Here is a 17,706-nt window from a genome sequence, read left to right as displayed (position 1 = left end):
TCTTCATTTCTTTCCTCTACAGCATGACTTTTTCTCGTCTGTGCCTACTGTTAGAACTACCCCTCCTTCATGCAGCATCACTGTGGAAAATGGAACTTGCCTACCTGGTTGATGTCCACACCATGAGCATTTGATATGTTCTAACAACAAAGATGAATCCCCTCAGAATCTCCCGTCACTTTCACAGTCATCCTTGAACAGAAACTTTTCTCTGGACTCTGGTGAGAGTCCAGTTTTTCAATTCCTCACTTCTCTGTCAATATGTTGGTATAAGGAACAAACTGTCTGTCATACTAGATGACACTATTTTTTTCTCTTTTCAACCTTTCCATCTGTCTTATCCTAGTTACCCCACACTGAAAAAGCTTGCTGGGAGAAGACCAGATATTCCCATTTATGTTGGAAACACAGAAAGACCTGTATTTTGGAATCTGAATCAGAGCGGTGTCCAGTTGACTAATATCAATGTCATGCCATTTGGAATATGGCAGCAGGTCAGAAATCTGCTTTCTTTCCATGCTTTCCAGTTATGCTTTCTGTGATGAATGTTAGGTGAGATAGTCACCATAAGATTAAGGAAAAAATGGGTCAATGTGGTATGTCCCTGATACTGCATAAACACAACCTCTATTTGAGCTTCAAATGTTAGGCAGACTGTCCTGGGCAAAGATGATTTTCTTTCCATTAACCCATACTATTATAGTACAACTCTACAGAACAGGTAATAAATCTAGTTCTGAATAAGGAAATTTCTTCAAATGTGAGGTTCAATTGGCCAGTCTTTCCAGAACAAGTGATTACCTTCTCAAATACTGAATTAAAAACCAAACTGAAATTCACAGTTGTTGGTTTTATTGTTAAATTCCAGGTGGACAAAAATCTTCGATTCATGATCTTGATGGATGGTGTTCATCCTGAGATGGACACTTGCATTATTGTGGAGTACAAAGGTATGTTTTTATCCCCATTGATAATGAAAAATGGAAAACATTCTTAATAGGAAGGATAGTAATATCTATATGAAATTTCATCACATGTTCATCTTTTAGCTCCATTTTGAAAGAATATAGCGTGTTATATCCTTGTTCTAGAAATATGGAGCTATCTTTCAAATAATTTTTCCAAAAAACAAATTAGAAATAATGTCATCTAGATAGTGACAGGAGCAAAGCTTTCTTTCATAAGGCAATAGATATTTTACATTCCACTGATAGTGATTTCTTCAAAACTACATTTATTAAATAAATGTCTTTTATTACTTTCACCTAGAAATATCATGGAATATAATCATGCACTGCTTTTCATATGAAAAGATGGCCTTACTGCCCCAACAATCATTTGAATATGAGCTTTGCATGTAATTTGCAAAATGTACAGGGAAGTATGTTAACCCACTCTTTTCTGATCCTTTGGGCTCAACACCTGGAAAAAGTTGACAGAAGAAAGCAGTCTATCTATGAGCTAGAGTGGAATTAAGATAAAAGTCTTCATGAGACACCTAGTATCCACCAAGTCAAATGGGATGAATTTAGTCACTTGAAAATTCAGAAAATATACTATTGAAAGCTTTAAGTTTTAAAATCTTACTGTTTGTTTTTCCTTTGATACAATCAATTCTTCTATAATCAAATAAGTTCAATTATACAGACTGTATACAGAAGTCCTTGTCTTGGAATTCAAACCATGGGTGTTCAAGATTTCACCTTGAATATCTATACCTCTTTGTTTCTCCACAGGTCATAAAATACTCAATACAGTAGACTGCACCAGACCCAATGGGGGAAGGCTGCCTATGAAGGTTGCTCTAATGATGAGTGATTTTGCTGGAGGAGCATCAGGCTTTCCAATGACTTTCAGTGGTGGAAAATTTACGGGTAATATTTTGTATGAAAGTGATACCAAGTATCACGCATGGCACATTGCTAAATGCTGTAAGAGTAAATACAAATGTAATTGAGACATGATCCCTCCCCACAAGAAGCATGCAATCTTATTGGGAAACCAGATTTGTAAGTTGCAGATTACCAACTAAGGTTTCTAGCTCAAAACATGATGGAGCATGAAGGAAATGTTGAGATCTGAGAGCACCTCAGGAGGAGCCAAGAAAGAGAATCATTTGGATTCACCATGTAGACCATAGAGCAGAACAGGAAAGGCCTGAAGTGGGTCATCCAGGCTTAGGTGCTCTTGGAATATGGTTCCTAATGGGGTGTGTGCAGCCTCAATGTAGACACATCCCCTTGGCACTGTGGATGCTCATATCAGGGAGCAGTGCGCCCAGAGGAGGGTCCTCTAGTTGGGGACCTCTAGTGCACCCAGAGGAGGGTCCTCTGGTTGGGGGTCTTAGGCAGGAGCCCTTCTGCTCTGGGTCCAAGAGGGGGGTTGGGGTTGACATGGGGGAAGTGTATATCCTCAACACTAGTATTGTAAGTGCTCAATACATATCCACTTAATAAATTAATGTATCTGATAAGTGATCCCTGTCTAACAGTGTGGCAGAAAATGCCCTGCTTTGCAATATGAAGATAACCTTTGTCCCGTTCTTTGCTTTCTTCTCTAAGTCTATATTCATTGCCTCCCAGAGTGTGTAACCACATGAGAAATAGAGGGAAGGTTCTGTCCTTAAGAAGTTAAAAGTGTGACTGGGAAGGTAAAACATACTTATTAAGGGTTAACTAGCATCATGCCATTCTGTGTGATGGTGAGTTTGTGTGTGTGTGCACATGTGCGTGAGTACACACATATACATTTAAAAAGGTCTTGAATATACCAAAATATTATGTCTAGGTGATGGGTAGCTTGTATATTTTTTCTGTATCCTTGTCTGTGTTTGTCAAATTTTATAGAAACAATAACAGTAACAGCTCCCTGACCTTGTACCCTATATGTTCTGCGTCCTGTCTAATTCCTCAAGTTCCTTCACTGCCTGTCACTCTGATGCTTGCTATACATCAGCCCATCCTGCTTTTCGTTTCTTAGACCCAAAGTGTCAAGTGCACACCTGCTCTGGGTCTTTGTGTTTGCTGTTTCCATTTCCTGGAGTGCAGCTGGCCCTGATTTGCATGTGACCAGCAACTTTTCATCTATGTCTCAACTCAAATGTCACCTCTTCACTGACCATCCTGTCTAATGATTCCCTCCATCTCATCCCACTCACCCCAGCCACTCTCTGTTCCATTGCCCTGTTTTATTTTCTTCACGGTGCATCACTCTTTGCAATGACTTTATTTACTTGTTCATTATTTGCTTCTCTCACTAGAATGAACACTCCATGAGAGCAGGGACCTGCTTTGCCTTGTTCACCACTTTATTCCCAGTGGCTAGAACCACGTCTGACACAGAGTAGGTGCACAATAAATATTGGTTACGTGAATGAATAAGCAAATGAACGGCGCTGTGAGAGGGGCATCATGACTCCATTTACAGAGAAGATACAGACATGGAGAAGTTAGGTAGTTTGCCCAAGGCTGCCCAACCAGTAAGTGGTGGGTCAGGATTTTCATCCTAACTGACTCCAACGTCATGCTCTTAATCACTGTGTATTTGTCAGATTATGTTGAACACACCAGTTATAATCTACAAATATAATGAAGCCATTTTCATTGTTAGTAAAGAGTTAACAATTTCAAGAATTACAATGCCCTTAAAATGTGCATGCACACCAACTACGATTATGCATCCTACCCTGTGTATTCAGCTAGGGTCCGAATGAATTGCCATATACAAGGAGAAAGCTCAGTGCCTTTGGCTGGCTTCGTAACATTTTCCTAGTAACCAATTGAAATTTCCAAGATAAAAACTCCGGGGAAATCCTCCACTAATGACATGGAGCCTTGTTCTATTTCTGCCTTAGTTACCTATCAATTTTATCTCCTGAAAGAGTTCCAATCTGCTAGAACGTGTGTTTTTCTGTGATTTTCCAGCAGAGGAGACTCTAATCTAAATCCTGTCATTTCAGAGGAATGGAAAGCCCAATTCATTAAAACAGAAAGGAAGAAGCTCCTGAACTACAAGGCTCGGCTGGTGAAGAACCTGCAACCCCGAATTTATTGTCCCTTTGCTGGGTATTTTGTGGAATCTCACCCATCAGACAAGTATGGCTAGACACTTTGTACATTTTTACATACAACTTAACGTATGGTGGAATGAGCGACTTTGCTGTGAAAGCAGTGTGACATGAGAAGGAAAGTGATTAGTAGGTGTCTGGAACTTTTTAACAAGCTGCTGGAGAACACAGAGCATGAATAAAAGTTACACTTGGCAGCCAGGAACTCTTTCAGGAGATAAAATAACAGATAGATATTCTCCGAAAGGATCCCAGGAAAGAGGATGGCAACTGCCATTTATTATGTGAAGTGAACTGGGGACTTTTAACTAAGCCATCTAAGTTAATCTCCCAAGAGCACTATGCGTAGGAAGGGGGTATTGTTCCTTTTTTGCAGGTAAGGAATCTGAAACTCAGAAAGGTCAAGGGACGTGCCCAAAGTCACCCTGTTGGAAACATGAGTTGAGAATGGAACCCTGGTATGCTTAGTTCCAAAGCTCTTTTCTCTATACCATACTGCATTCCAGAATAGAATTATGTCATTATCAGATTGAAGCTGTCTTCTCATGTTTTAGGTATCTAATGTGATTTTTCTTGCAGCAATATAACTTCTGCAAATACTATGAATCATCACCAATGTATGAAATTGTTGAAAGAAATAAAAGACCATGAATTTGATCTTGTCCCTTTTGCCAATGCTCAGTTAAGTCAAGAAAACCTACATGATTAATTTCAAGATTTTCTTGAAACAAAAGAATTGCTTGCCAAATATGCAGGAATCGAAGATAAAATCTGGCAGGGTAGTTTGTTTTTTTAATCTGATATCACAATGCCTATGGAAAAACTCATTTTGAATCTCATCCTAAGTCTGACTCCAGCGTCATGTTCTTAATCACATCGTCAGATTATGTTGAACACACCTTGTGTTTGAACACAATGAAAGGAAAAGCTTAATTGTGACTTAGTTATACGAGAAGAACTATTTTATTAGGTTCCTAGAGCTGTTGTAACAAAGGAACATAAACTGGGTCATGTAACAAAAATTTGTTACAACAGCCCTAGGAACCTATTACAATTTTTGTTAACAAACGTTTGTTAAGTTCTAGGGGTCAGAAGTTTGAAATAAGGTGTGGGCTGAGCCATGGTCCGTTTAAAGCTGCTGGGGAAGGATTGGTTCCCGGCCCTCTCCCAGCCTCTGGTTGCCTCAGACACTCCTTGGCTTGTAGATGACCATCTTTACTCTGTCTCTTCACATGGCATTTTCCCTGTGTGCCTATCTGTGTCCAAATTTCCCTTTTTTTTATAAAGACATCAGTCAGATTGTTTTAGAGCCCACCTACATGACCTCATTTTCACTTGATTACCTCCATAAGGACCCTATCTCCAAATAAGGTCACATTCTGAGGTACTAGGACTTAGGACTTTAACATTTCATTTTTGAGGGGAAAACAACCCATCACACGTATTTATGTTAAAATGGAAACTTTTCATGGCACCAATTAATAATAGTTTTATACATTTTTAAAAAACCAATATGCAGATTTTATTTTTAATTGACAGCATTAAAATTGACTGCAAAGTTGAGTAAAATTTGAAGAATGTTTCATTAGTATTGATAATTTATAGTTGAGTTTTGATTTATGTAATACCCCTTTGAATTCAATGGTAATATTAATGAGTTGACACAAAAGCTAGTGAATTTACTAAACTTGGACAGGCATAGTTTTGAAACTGTTATGCTTTTGCTTCAAAGCCAAATCAGTTCTTCTAAAAAAAAAATATGAACCAGTTGTGTCAATGTGGATTTGAATGTTACATGAAAGTACATTTTTAGTACTTGCTTATCTTTATTGGGAAACTTTTTGGGTATGTGTGGAACAACTTGAGCATGAGAAGCTACTTTTTGAACTATACATTTTATAAAATCTATAGATCAAGTCTTTCTGATGAAAATGTAGGATCTAAATTGAGATGTACTCTGTTTAAAATATACATTGGATTCCAAAGACTTGATAATGCAGAAAAGAATGCACAATATCTCAATAATTTTTAAAAATTGATTTCATATTAACATATTTGGATTGAGTTAAGTAAAATCTATTAATTTTACCTGTTACTTCGTACTTTTTTAATGTTGCTACTAGAAAATTTAAAATTACACATGCTTGAATTGTATTTCTATTGAACAGAGTTTAATAATTTTTGGCATCATAGACCTTTTAATAGAGTAAAATCTTAGCTGTATAGAACTTCTGGGAACTTGGGCATTTTAAGTAGTGAAATCATGCTAGGTAGCAAAATTTTCTGGATAGGTATAGTTTATCTCTCTAGATGTGAAAATTTTATGATTTAGGTATAATTGTCTTCTCAGAAAGAGTATTAGAACATAATTGATCTTTTCTTGATATCATGGATTCATCATTTCAAAGTTTTAGAATGTAATGTAACAGCTTGATGTTCCTACAGTTCACTGGAGGATGTTATAACAGGTTATGTTCTAGTCCATTGAGCTGTTTGCCCCTGCACTAAACGGCCCCAGGCAGTAAAGCATTATATCTGCTTGTTAACAGTTTTGCTAAGTTAGTGATCATTCTTCACTGCTGTAACAAATCTTTACCAGCAGTCTCAATCCTTCTCTTTGATTTGCTGATTCTAGCCACCTAAGTAATTAAGTCAAAAATTAACTTACTTTCACTTTTTGTACATATGCTTATGAGAGAGGCCCTGAGCAACTCCTGGTGAAGGACTGCTAGAAGTCTCACTCATAGATGACACTCCAAGGAAAAAGAATCATTTTCTCAAATCAAAGCAATTTCGGTTCGAATAATACGAAGAGAATCCTTGTTGCAGTTTTTTCTCTCGCTAACCTCTCACCACTTTGCCCCACAAGCATATGCAGTTTCCAGAACATGCACAGCAGAACAGGGAAATCGAAGCCCTGGCTTTTCAACCAGAAGATGAAGGGGATACCTGGGAAGCAGAAAATAATGGAGAGATTTCAGATAGGAGGAGGCTTAGGAAAGTGAGCCCATAAAATTATGGATAAACTCCTGGGTTAACTCCAAAGCTGCACTGTGCGTGTGGACCTGACCCTAAACAGGATATCAGAGTACATATGCTAAAAACTACAAAACAGATGAAAGAAATCAAAGACTCTAATTAGATAAATGGAACAGCATACCATATTCATGAATTGGATGTTCAATATAGTTCATATTTTAATTATCCCCAAATTTATAGATTCTGTACAATGCCCATCAAAATCCCAGCAGGATATTTTGTAGATCTAGATAATGTCTAAAATTTATAGGAAAGGCAAAAGAATTAGACTAATCAAAATAATTCTGTAATAGAAGAATAAAATTAGAGGAACATATTCTCTAATTTTAAGATTAGCTATAAAGCTGCAGTAATCAAGATAGTGTGATACTGGTGAAGGAATAGACACAGACATCAATGGGACAGAACAGAGAATCCAGAAATAGATCCACACAAATATGGCCAATTGATTTTTGGCAAAGATGCAATTTGGGGAAATGTGAACGAAAAAAGGCTTTTTTTGGGGGGCGGGAAGGAGTCTCACTGTGTCGCCCAGCCTGGAGTGTGGTGGCGTGATCTCGGCTCACTGCAGCCTCTGCCTCCACCTCCCGGGTTCAAGTGATTCTCCTGCCTCAGCCTCCCGAGTAGCTGGGACTACAGGCACACACCACCACACCCAGCTAATTTTTTGCATTTTCAGTAGAGATGGGGTTTCACCATGCTAGTCAGGATGGTCTCAATCTCCTGACCTCACAATCCACCTGCCTTGGCCTCCCAAAGTGCTGGGATTACAGGCGTGAGCTGCAAGCCACTGCGCCCGGCCCGGAAAAAGGCAATTTAATGGAGAAAGGGTAGTCTTTTCAACAAATGTTACTGGAGAAATTGCACACCCATACACACAAAAAAAACCTACCTCGATCTGAACCTTATGTCACATGCAGAAAGTAAGTAAAAATGGATTATAGATATAAATGTTAATATAAAACTATAAAATTTTTAAAAGAAAATATAGGGGAAATATTCCTGACCACGGATTAGGCAAAGACTTCTTAGATGTTGCATCAAAAGCATGATCTATTTTAAAAATTAATATATTATTCTTTATCAAAATTTAAAATGATTGCTCTATAAATAGGAAACTATTAAGAGGATGAAAAGGCAAACTATAGACTCTGAGAACATTTTGCAAATAGCATACCTGACAAAGAATTTGTATCCAGAACATATAATGAACTCTCAAAACTCAGCAATAAGACTACGATTTAAAATAATTTTAAAAATCAATAGTAAGAAGATTTAAAAATTGGCAAAATATTTGAACAGATACATCACCAAATGTATCCATATGTATTTGACATATGGATGTCAAATAAGCATATGAAAAGATGCTGAATAGCATTAGCCATTAGGAAAATGAAAATTAACACCACAATGGCATAACTATTAGAATTAATGGCACTTTGGAAAATTGACAATACCAACTTATGTCAAAAATACAGACCAAGAGGAGCCCTCACACTTTGCTCTTAAGGATGCCAAATGGTGCAGTCCCTCTGGAAAACACTTTTGCAGTTTCTTTGAAGCTAACCTTACTGTATGATCCAACAGTTCCACTCCTGAGTATCTGCCCTAATTAAATTAAAAATTTTATTCACACAAAAAATCTATATGCAAATATTAATAGTAGCTCTATTCATAATCACCAAATCAACCCAAATAGCCTTCAACAGGTGAATGGATAAACAAGCTCTGGTATAGTCATACAACAGACTACTACTCAACAATAAGAACTGCTGCATACAACAGTGTGGATGAATCTCAAAGGCACTGTGTTGAGTGACAGAAGCCAGTCTCAAAAGGTTACATACTAAAAGATTCTATGTATATGATATTCTGGAAAAGGCAAAATTATAGGGATAGAGAGTAGATCAGCGATTGTGAGGAGGTAGGGGTTAAAGAAGGATTTTACTACAAAGGTGCAATGCAAGGAAGTTTTGGGGGTGATGAACTGTCCTGTATCCCGATTGTGGTGGCAGTTACATGAATCTATATTTTTGTTAAGATCTATAGATCTGTACTCCCTCAAAAAGTAAAAAAAAAAAAGGATCTCAGTAAATTTGAAAAATTAAAGATCAAAAAAGGCAAACATGGTGATTCTTAAAGAGCACCTTAAGCCTTGGTAGTTAAGGCAAGCATATTGGGTTTTTTGTTTGTTTGTTTGTGGGGTTTCTGTTTTTTTGTTTTGGTTTTGGTAGAAACAGAGTCTAGCTCTGTCACCCAGGCTGGAGTGCAATGGCTCAATCTCAGCTCACTGCATCCTCTGCCTCCCAGGTTCAAGGGATTCTCCTGCCTCAGCCTCCTGAATAGCTGGGACTACAGGCATGCACCACCATGCCCAGCTAATTTTTTTAAATTTTTTGTATTTTTAGTAGAGACAGGGTTTCACCATGTTGGCCAGACTGGTCTCCAATTCCTGACCTCAAATGATCCTCCCACCTTGACCTCCCAAAGTGTTGGGATTACAGGCGTGAGCCACTGAGCCCAGCAAGCATATTTGTTTAAATCATATTTGTGATACAATCAAGTTATATTACATGCACATTTTATGGACTTCATAATCCCTTGCAAAAGTAATACATATAATAAATCTATCCATTTTGTGTTATATGGAGTACAATTTTATTTTAAATGCTAAAGGAAAGTTTATAGATGTTTAAACTTTGCTAAGACTTCCTTGATTGTATATAAAATTTATTTGATCCTGAGCTTATGCAGTGACTCATCCCCTAGCTATAACGTTTTCATGAGCAATCATCTGCTTCACAAAAACATTTATTTTATCATACAGTTACTGATATTTTGTGAACAAAGGGCAGGGACTGTCTATGTGCAGGCAGGAAATGCGTGTGTCATTTTACCAAGAAAGTATACTTACCTGTATTTGTCTGAATTTATTGGATAATAAGTCAGTCCTCGAGGCGAGTTTTTGTGACAGTAATCTTGTTAGGACTGCCCATGACTTCTCATCAACTGGAAGCAGCAGTACAGTAGCAGGAGCGGTGTACATGGGATTGTGGTTTTGGTTCTACCACCATCTGTCTGACTTCTCTGCACTTCATTTGTCTCATTGTTAAAAAGTTGTCATCATTTTGACATGCTACATTCTCTTGCAACGTAGCTACATGTGTATAATTGCTTAATGTGGTCTCTTGCTGATGTGTTTCTTTTTAAACTTCTTGTTGACATTATTTAGCTCTCTTGTATCTTCCAAATTTTTTCAGAAAAGATTGGTCTAAGGTTAAAACATAATTTCTTTTGATCATTGCTCTTCGTTACTCGCAAATTCATTTGTCATTCACTGAGCAGCACTGTGCTAAGTACTGGAGAACTAGAGATAAAATGATTGTCTGTTCTCAGAGTGATGGTCTATTAGAAGAGAAGAACAATTGTAATACAGAATGATCAATGCAGGCAAGGGGATACAGACGCAGGAGAGGAGACAAACACTGGATGAGTCTATGAATGCTGCATTTTAAAGAAGGAGTAGGAACTGACCAGCAAAGATAAAAAGATGCTGGGATGAGAAATTACAGTTCAGAACAGGAGACAGGGGTTGTATGAGCACTTTAGGACATGCTACGTGATTTGGATTTTTTCCTGGAAGGATAGGGAGCCTGATAGTCGGGTGAGAAACAGGGATGTAATCAGATGTGAACTGGAGGGGTTAGTTTATATGCCTGTGTGATGGCAAAGGGAAAGGGAGACCAGTTTGGAAACTATTGCAATAACCCAGGAAGGAATAATGAATGGCAGTGGGGAGTGAGAATGCAGATTCAAGAAATATTAAGTAGGTTGAGTTGCAAGGACGTGGAGAAGAATTGGAGGTGGTGGGTACTTGACCACTTAATGTGATGCTGTCATTTAAAGCAATTAAAAGCTGTACTGTTGCATGTAAGCAGTTGGCAAATACTTTCACTTCCCACAATACCCCATCTAGATACTGATTTTATTTTTATTTTATAGAGAGACAAAGACACATCAAGAAGTTACAACTTTGTGACCACCACACATTATGTTTTAGGAAGAGTAATGAATAGTAACATAGTTGGAGGCAGGGAAACCTGTTAGTGAACCATGTAGAGACTAAAGGCTGGAAGAAGATGAGACAAGGTGGTGACTGTAACAGTGGGAGGATATTAATGTGTGTAAAAAGAGAAAATCTACTGACGTCTTTGGTGCAGTGACAGCGTTCTCACTTGTGTCTACAAAATTGATTCCAAGATCATAAATGTGTCACCTTAGTGCTATAGAAATACAAATGATTATGTACTTTTTACTTATCTCACTAAAAATATCTAGCACGTCTGTGTAACCAATTTGTAGCTCAAGAAAGTAAAATTCCCTTTAACAGAAATGTCTGTCTATAAAACCCATGTTAGGTGAATCACAGTGACAAATCTCATTCTCTGGATCTTTCTCTTTCTGCTCCAACACAACCACAATCACCTTCTTGTATGACATTGAAATTGAAGAGTTAAGGCTTTTCAAGAAAGATTGTGGTATGGAATTAGATTTGGGAGACACCATGCTTTTATCAATGCCACAGTTAGAAATTAGATCTCAGCCAGACGCAGAGGCTCATGCCTGTAATCCCAGCACTTTGGGAGGCAGAGGCGGGCGGATCACCTGAGGTCAGGAGTTCAAGACCAGCCTGGCCAACATGGCGAAACCCCATCTCTACTAAAAATACAAAAATTAGCCGGGCATGGTGGTGGGCACCTGTAATCCTGCTACTTGAGAGGCTGAGGCAGGGAGAACTGATTGAATCCGGGAGGTGGAGGTTGCAGTGAGCCAAGTTGTGCCATTGCACTCCAGCCTGGGCAACAGAGCAAGACTCTGTCTCGAAAGAAAGAAATCAGATCTCAGAGCCCAGGAGTAGTTGAGACCAGCCTCAGCAACAAAGTGAGACCCCATCTCTACAAAATGTCAAAAAATTAGTCTGGCATAGTGGTGCATGCCTGTAGTCCCAACTACTTGGGAGGCTGAGGCAGGAGAATTGCTTGAGCCCAGGAGGTTGAACCTTCAGTGAGCCATGTTCATGCCACTGTACTCTACCTGGATGAAAGAGTGAGACCCCGTTTCAAAAAGAAAGAAAAAAAGAAATTGGATCTCAAGATGGGTTGCAACTGAGGATGTGTAACAAGTAGATTTTTTTTTTTTTTTGAGACAGAGTTTTGCTCTTGTCGCCCAGGCTGGAGTGCAATGGCATGATCTCGGCTCACTGCAACCTCCGCCTGCTGAGTTCAAGCGATTCTCCTGCCTCAGCCTCCCGAGTAGCTGGGATTACAGGCACCCGCCACCATGACCGGCTAATTTTTGTATGTTTAGTAGAGACGGGAGAGGGGATTTCACCACATTGGCCAAGCTGGTCTCAAACTCCTGATCTTAGGTGATCCGCCCGCCTCGGCCTCCCAAAGTGCTGGGATTATAGGCATGAGCCACCACGCCCAGACAACAAGTAGATTTTTAATGGTTTTGAATGTAAAAGCTTTTCAGATTTTACTCCCAAAGTTTTGTGGCAACTGTGAGGGCTGAGGCTTCGCTGGCTGCACAGCCTGTGTCAGACAGCTGGGTGGAGAGCTGGGGCTGGGCTGACTGCTAATGGTATGGCCTCAAGCAAGTCATGTGTCTTCTCTAAGGCTTAGTTTCTCTCTCTCTAAAATGAGCATCATAATAGTGCCTCATGGGGCATTGTGAAGGTAATCAATTAGTTCATATTAAACACTTAGTATAATGCTTGCCAAATAATAGTTAATCTATATATTAACATTAAATACAGGAGTGTGCAATTCCCACCTATTTTCAGTAGTCAGTCTTGCTACATCTAATTTCAATTCCAATCACCATGCAATTATACTTAAAAACAAAGTATAAGTACAACCTTCTTTGACTGACACTTCTTCTCTAATTAGGGACATTAGCCCAAATATAGTCTTTATTTTTCCATGGAATAAGTGGAGGAAGATTGGAAAGTGAAAATGTGGAGAAAATAAAACAAAACAAAAATCTGTACTCATCAGACCATGCACCTGAGAATAAACTTTCTTACATGGGAATGCTTTTATTTCTCAGGTACATCAAGGAAACAAACACCAAAAATGACCCAAATGAACTCAACAATCTTATCAAGAAAAACTCTGATGTGATAACATGGACCCCTCGACCGGGAGCCACCCTTGATCTGGGAAGAATGCTGAAGGATCCAACAGACAGGTTTGGCTTAAATATTTTTAGAGGATAAAAATGTTTTATAATTTTTTTTCAATACTATTAGAAAATAAATGGCTCACCTCTGGCCTCTTGACAGGTTCCTATTTTGTTTGTTATACAGTAAAATCCACACATCACTTTTTATTTTATTTTTTTTGAGACGGAGTCTCACTCTGTCGCCTAGGCTGGAGTGCAGTGGAGCGATCTTGGCTCACTGCAACCTCCACCTCCCAGGTTCAAGCGATTCTCCTGCCTCAGCCTCCTGACGAACTGGGATTACAGGCACATGCCACCATGCCCGGCTAATTTTTGTATTTTTAGTAGAGACGGGGTTTCACCATGTTGGTTAGGCTGGTCTTGAACTCCTGACCTCGTGATCTGCCCACCTCCACCTCCCAAAGGACTGAGATTACAGGCGTGAGCCACCGCGCCTGGCCTACCTCACTTTTTAAAAATGGAAGTCTTACCATTTAAATAAAATGAACTATCCAATAAGTATGTCATAAATCTAGGGGAAAAAAAGACTGAATTTTTTCCTAATCTTTTCATCCTATATAACAGTGACTCAAATGTTTTCATCATCTCAGAACCTTATTAGAGAGTAAACAGTGAAGAATCTTTTATTAAGGTCCATTGATACAGCTCAAAAATAAATTATTTTATGAAAGTAAAAAGCAATAAGAAAATTAGTTTTCATATCAGTGCAAATATTACCCAATTTCCCATTCCACAGATAGTACATTTGAACAAGTAACAATAACACACTGGAAATGCAATCCAAGAAAAGTTAACATGATGCCACAAAGCTATATTTTTTTGAATACTACTCTAAGCCAAATGAAACCATCATGGGCTATTTGGAAATGGACTAACATTTTGGAGAGTGGTACATGCAATTACCAAAAGCTCACCCTCTCCCAGCCTCACCTCTGCAAAGTCAGTATGAATGATAAATCAGCTCATTCTGTCTTTTGCTAACTTCCCATATTAAACGAGTTATCAAATCTGGTCAATTCTCCTTCATAAAGCACTCACAAATCCATCACTCATCTCCAGCCTCTTCTGCCCTGGCCTTAATTCTGCCTCTCAAAATTTCTCACCTAGACTCCTGCAGTGCCCCCCAACTTGTATCTGTGCCTCCCCCACAACTTCCCTTGATCCATCTTTCATGCCAGTGTCTTCAATCTGCTGGTCACAATCCATTGGCAAGTCACAAAATTAATGCCATTGCTCACAGCCAATGTTTTAAACATGAAATAGAATAGAATAAAATGGAATAGGATAGAAAATACCAGAGTACATTGCATGTAACAAGGGTATTATTTCATGAAACTTTTGTTTCATAGGTACCCTTGGTAGGGGGACTCCAGGGTCCTAATGTAAAATGTAGTCTTTATTGGGATGATAGGCAAAATGTTTGAAAGCCCCTGCTCTTCATTGCTGACAAAGTAACCTTTCTAAAATGCAAACATTCTTGTTTAAAATTCTGTAGGATATCCTTAGTGCCTCCAGGATAAAAGTGTTTTTAATTTTATTTTCCAGGTCTAAAGGTTTTTAATTATTCCAGTTCTTAGCAAGGTATTCAAGAGCCTTCGTCATTTTACATTTGCCTAACTCTCCAAAAATCTTCTCTTTCGATTGCCCCAGCAGTAGTTTTCAAGCTTTAATGAACATCGGAATAATTGAAGAGACTCACATAAATCCAGATCCCTGGACTCCCTTCCCCCACAGATCCTGATTCAGTAGATCTGAGGTAGAGCCCAGGAATCTGCGTTTGTATTCTTGTGCCTCACCAAAGCATTCTGGGTGACTAGAAAGTCAACACCGTTGGGTCTTAGAGCTAAGACAAAGTATAGAGGACACACAGAGACCAAGTGCTCTAACTGCCTTGCAAGGGGAAGAGGAAAAAATTGTGACCAAGGAAAGCTTAATCTGGATCTTTGGCATTTAGAGATGAGGAGGATGTCACGAGTAAGTGGAGAGGAGAAAGAGATTCTAGTCAGAAGCAATGGCATGTGCTGGAGAAGGCAAGTGTATAATGGGTTTGGTGAATGCGGATACTTTGAATGAGGGCATAAATATATGTGATTCATTCAGAAATGATTTATTGAACTCCTTCTGTGTGCAAGTCATCATCCCAGATACAGAGGATACAGCTGTGAAGAGGCTTTTGCCCTCATGAAGCCATCTGTCTTCCTAAGTAGAGGGCTGGTGAGTGAAAGCAGAGGAAACGGGTGCGATAGGTGGCAGCCAGGCTTGGAGAAAGGCCCCAGAAGCCAGTGCAGGGAATTTGTCCTGTGAGTGAGGGGAGCTGCAGAAAGTTATAAAGCAAAGAAGGGACATCACTGAGTTTTGTTTTAGAAAAACCATTTCAGCTTTGCAGAGAATGGACTGGGGAACAGGTAGAACCACTGGAGTAAGGGAGAGTGGTTGGGAGGGTGTGGCTTTCTATAGAAAGAGATTAGTGAAGCTCTAGACTGAGGCAAGGCAAGAAGTTGCAGAAGAAGATTTTTGAGATACATTTAGAAGGAAGAAGCTTTAGGATTTGGTAAAAAAATTTTTTTTTTCAGAAACCAGTACATCCATAGCTTTAGGCATATAAAAGTATAGTTTTGAGAAGAAGGTCAGCTACTGCCACGTCTTTATGAGATGGGCACCTATTTCCCTCCTTGTATTTTCTTTATCCAGAACACATCCTATTCCATTCTCGGGATTTAAAATTCCATGTTTTATGCAAGGATACATCTTCACATGGGATGGACAGAAATCTAGGATTGTCAGAGAACTCTACCACATTACTGGCTGGGTTTAAGGATAAAAGCTTGCATCTGTCTATTGGCTGTGCTTTGATTAGGACAGCAAGAGCACCATATATTAGAGACACAAAGTTCTGGGAATTTCTTAAAGATAGGCTAAAGTCATCCATATATCCAACAAATATTTATTGAGCACCTGCTTTGGGTTCAGTCATGGTTGCTACTTTCACCAAACTTATATTCTAATTGGGGTGGGGAGGCACGAATGTGCAGGCATCCACAAAATCATGGCCACATTATAAGCAACATTTCCGTAATTTACTTGTTTGGAACAAAGAGGCCCAAATTAGTGGTTTTCACACGTTTTTTTCTAGACATAGACTTCTTTCTTCAAATGAAATCTGACTTAGAAACCTATCACACTAGACAATAGGAGCTGCTCTGATTTAGGCAATGGTGAGACCACTGAGGCACTCTTGTGGGACGCCTTGTGAATTATCTGAGGGGTCTCAAAGCTGCTAGTCTGGTTGACTTTTGCTACTTAAGTACTAACTTTTGCCTTCATTACTTGTTACTTTCTTTCACTGTTCTCACACCTTTGTGTCTTTAAGCAAGGGCATCATGGAGCCTCCAGAGGGGACAAAAATTTACAAGGATTCCTGGGATTTTGAACCTTATTTGGAAATCTTGAATGCTGCTGTAGGAGATGAAATATTTCTTCACTCATCCTGGATAAAAGAATACTTCACTTGGGCTGGATTTAAAGATTACAACCTTGTGGTCAGGGTATGCTATTGTTCGTCTTTGCTTTCTTGTATAATGGAAATACATGAACACCCCTTTGTTTTCCAATAAGCATTTATTAAGTCCTATCAACTGCCTAACAGAGAACAGATTTCACAATTGATCAGCAATCTCTTGTTGAATATTTAGAGAATGTACTGAAGTCCCTAAGTTTTTCTTTTGGAACATCTTTTATCTGCTATCACCACGTGTTTCTTGTTGTTTGTGAGTGTTTTTGGCATGGCAGGAACAGCTATTTAAACTGTGGGGCTAGAAGGTAGGATCCACCCAAAGAGGTAATCGCCTGGAGCAAGGTGAGGTAGAAGCAGGTAACCCTTATCTGCAGCTATGCTGAGGCTGAATTGCACAAATTAAGAACTAGGCCTAGGTCTGCAGCTTAAACTAGCCCTAACACATACATACAGAGCCACAAGCTAAGAAAGAGTTCATGTTGTAACCTAGTCACCAAAACTGGACAGATCTCCAAAAGCAAACTAAATACTAGCAGACAGAGGGTGCAAGACAAAGAGGAGGTCTGAAATGGGACAGGAGTAACTGCAAAGTCAGTGAGTAACCAGCCACCTGTGGCTTATATGAGATGCCTGAGGTTGTGCAGGGGAGCAAAGTTTAGGGATGTCATCAGGAAATGGACAACACTCACACTCTTAAGACACAAGTATTCGTTACCCTCAGGGTAAGAAGTACTCCCAAGTTTATCTTTCAATTCCTGAACATTAATGCCAGATAATACTTGCTATTCTCAAAAGCAATGATCCGCAAAAACCTAGCTGGGGCCCATGGCCAGTCTGTGAC

General features: G+C 39.1%; 1 protein-coding gene across 13 annotated transcripts in view; it reads left to right on the top strand.

Moving 5' to 3' along the window:
* Positions 1 to 17,706, top strand: part of CMAH (cytidine monophosphate-N-acetylneuraminic acid hydroxylase-like) — a 374,208-nt gene that overhangs the window by 344,610 nt on the left and 11,892 nt on the right. For all 13 annotated transcript variants that reach the window (XM_055390396.2, XM_055390401.2, XM_063707387.1 and 10 more), the window contains 6 exons: positions 347 to 494; positions 869 to 950; positions 1,737 to 1,874; positions 3,959 to 4,094; positions 13,217 to 13,357; positions 16,722 to 16,896. In XM_055390396.2, coding sequence (XP_055246371.1) covers positions 347 to 494; positions 869 to 950; positions 1,737 to 1,874; positions 3,959 to 4,094; positions 13,217 to 13,357; positions 16,722 to 16,896 — 820 coding nt within the window. The remainder of the gene's footprint in view (positions 1 to 346; positions 495 to 868; positions 951 to 1,736; positions 1,875 to 3,958; positions 4,095 to 13,216; positions 13,358 to 16,721; positions 16,897 to 17,706) is intronic.

This window comes from Gorilla gorilla, chromosome 5, assembly GCF_029281585.2.
Source record: "Gorilla gorilla gorilla isolate KB3781 chromosome 5, NHGRI_mGorGor1-v2.1_pri, whole genome shotgun sequence".
Lineage (NCBI taxonomy): Eukaryota > Metazoa > Chordata > Mammalia > Primates > Hominidae > Gorilla > Gorilla gorilla.
This window is presented reverse-complemented; position numbering and strand designations above follow the sequence as displayed.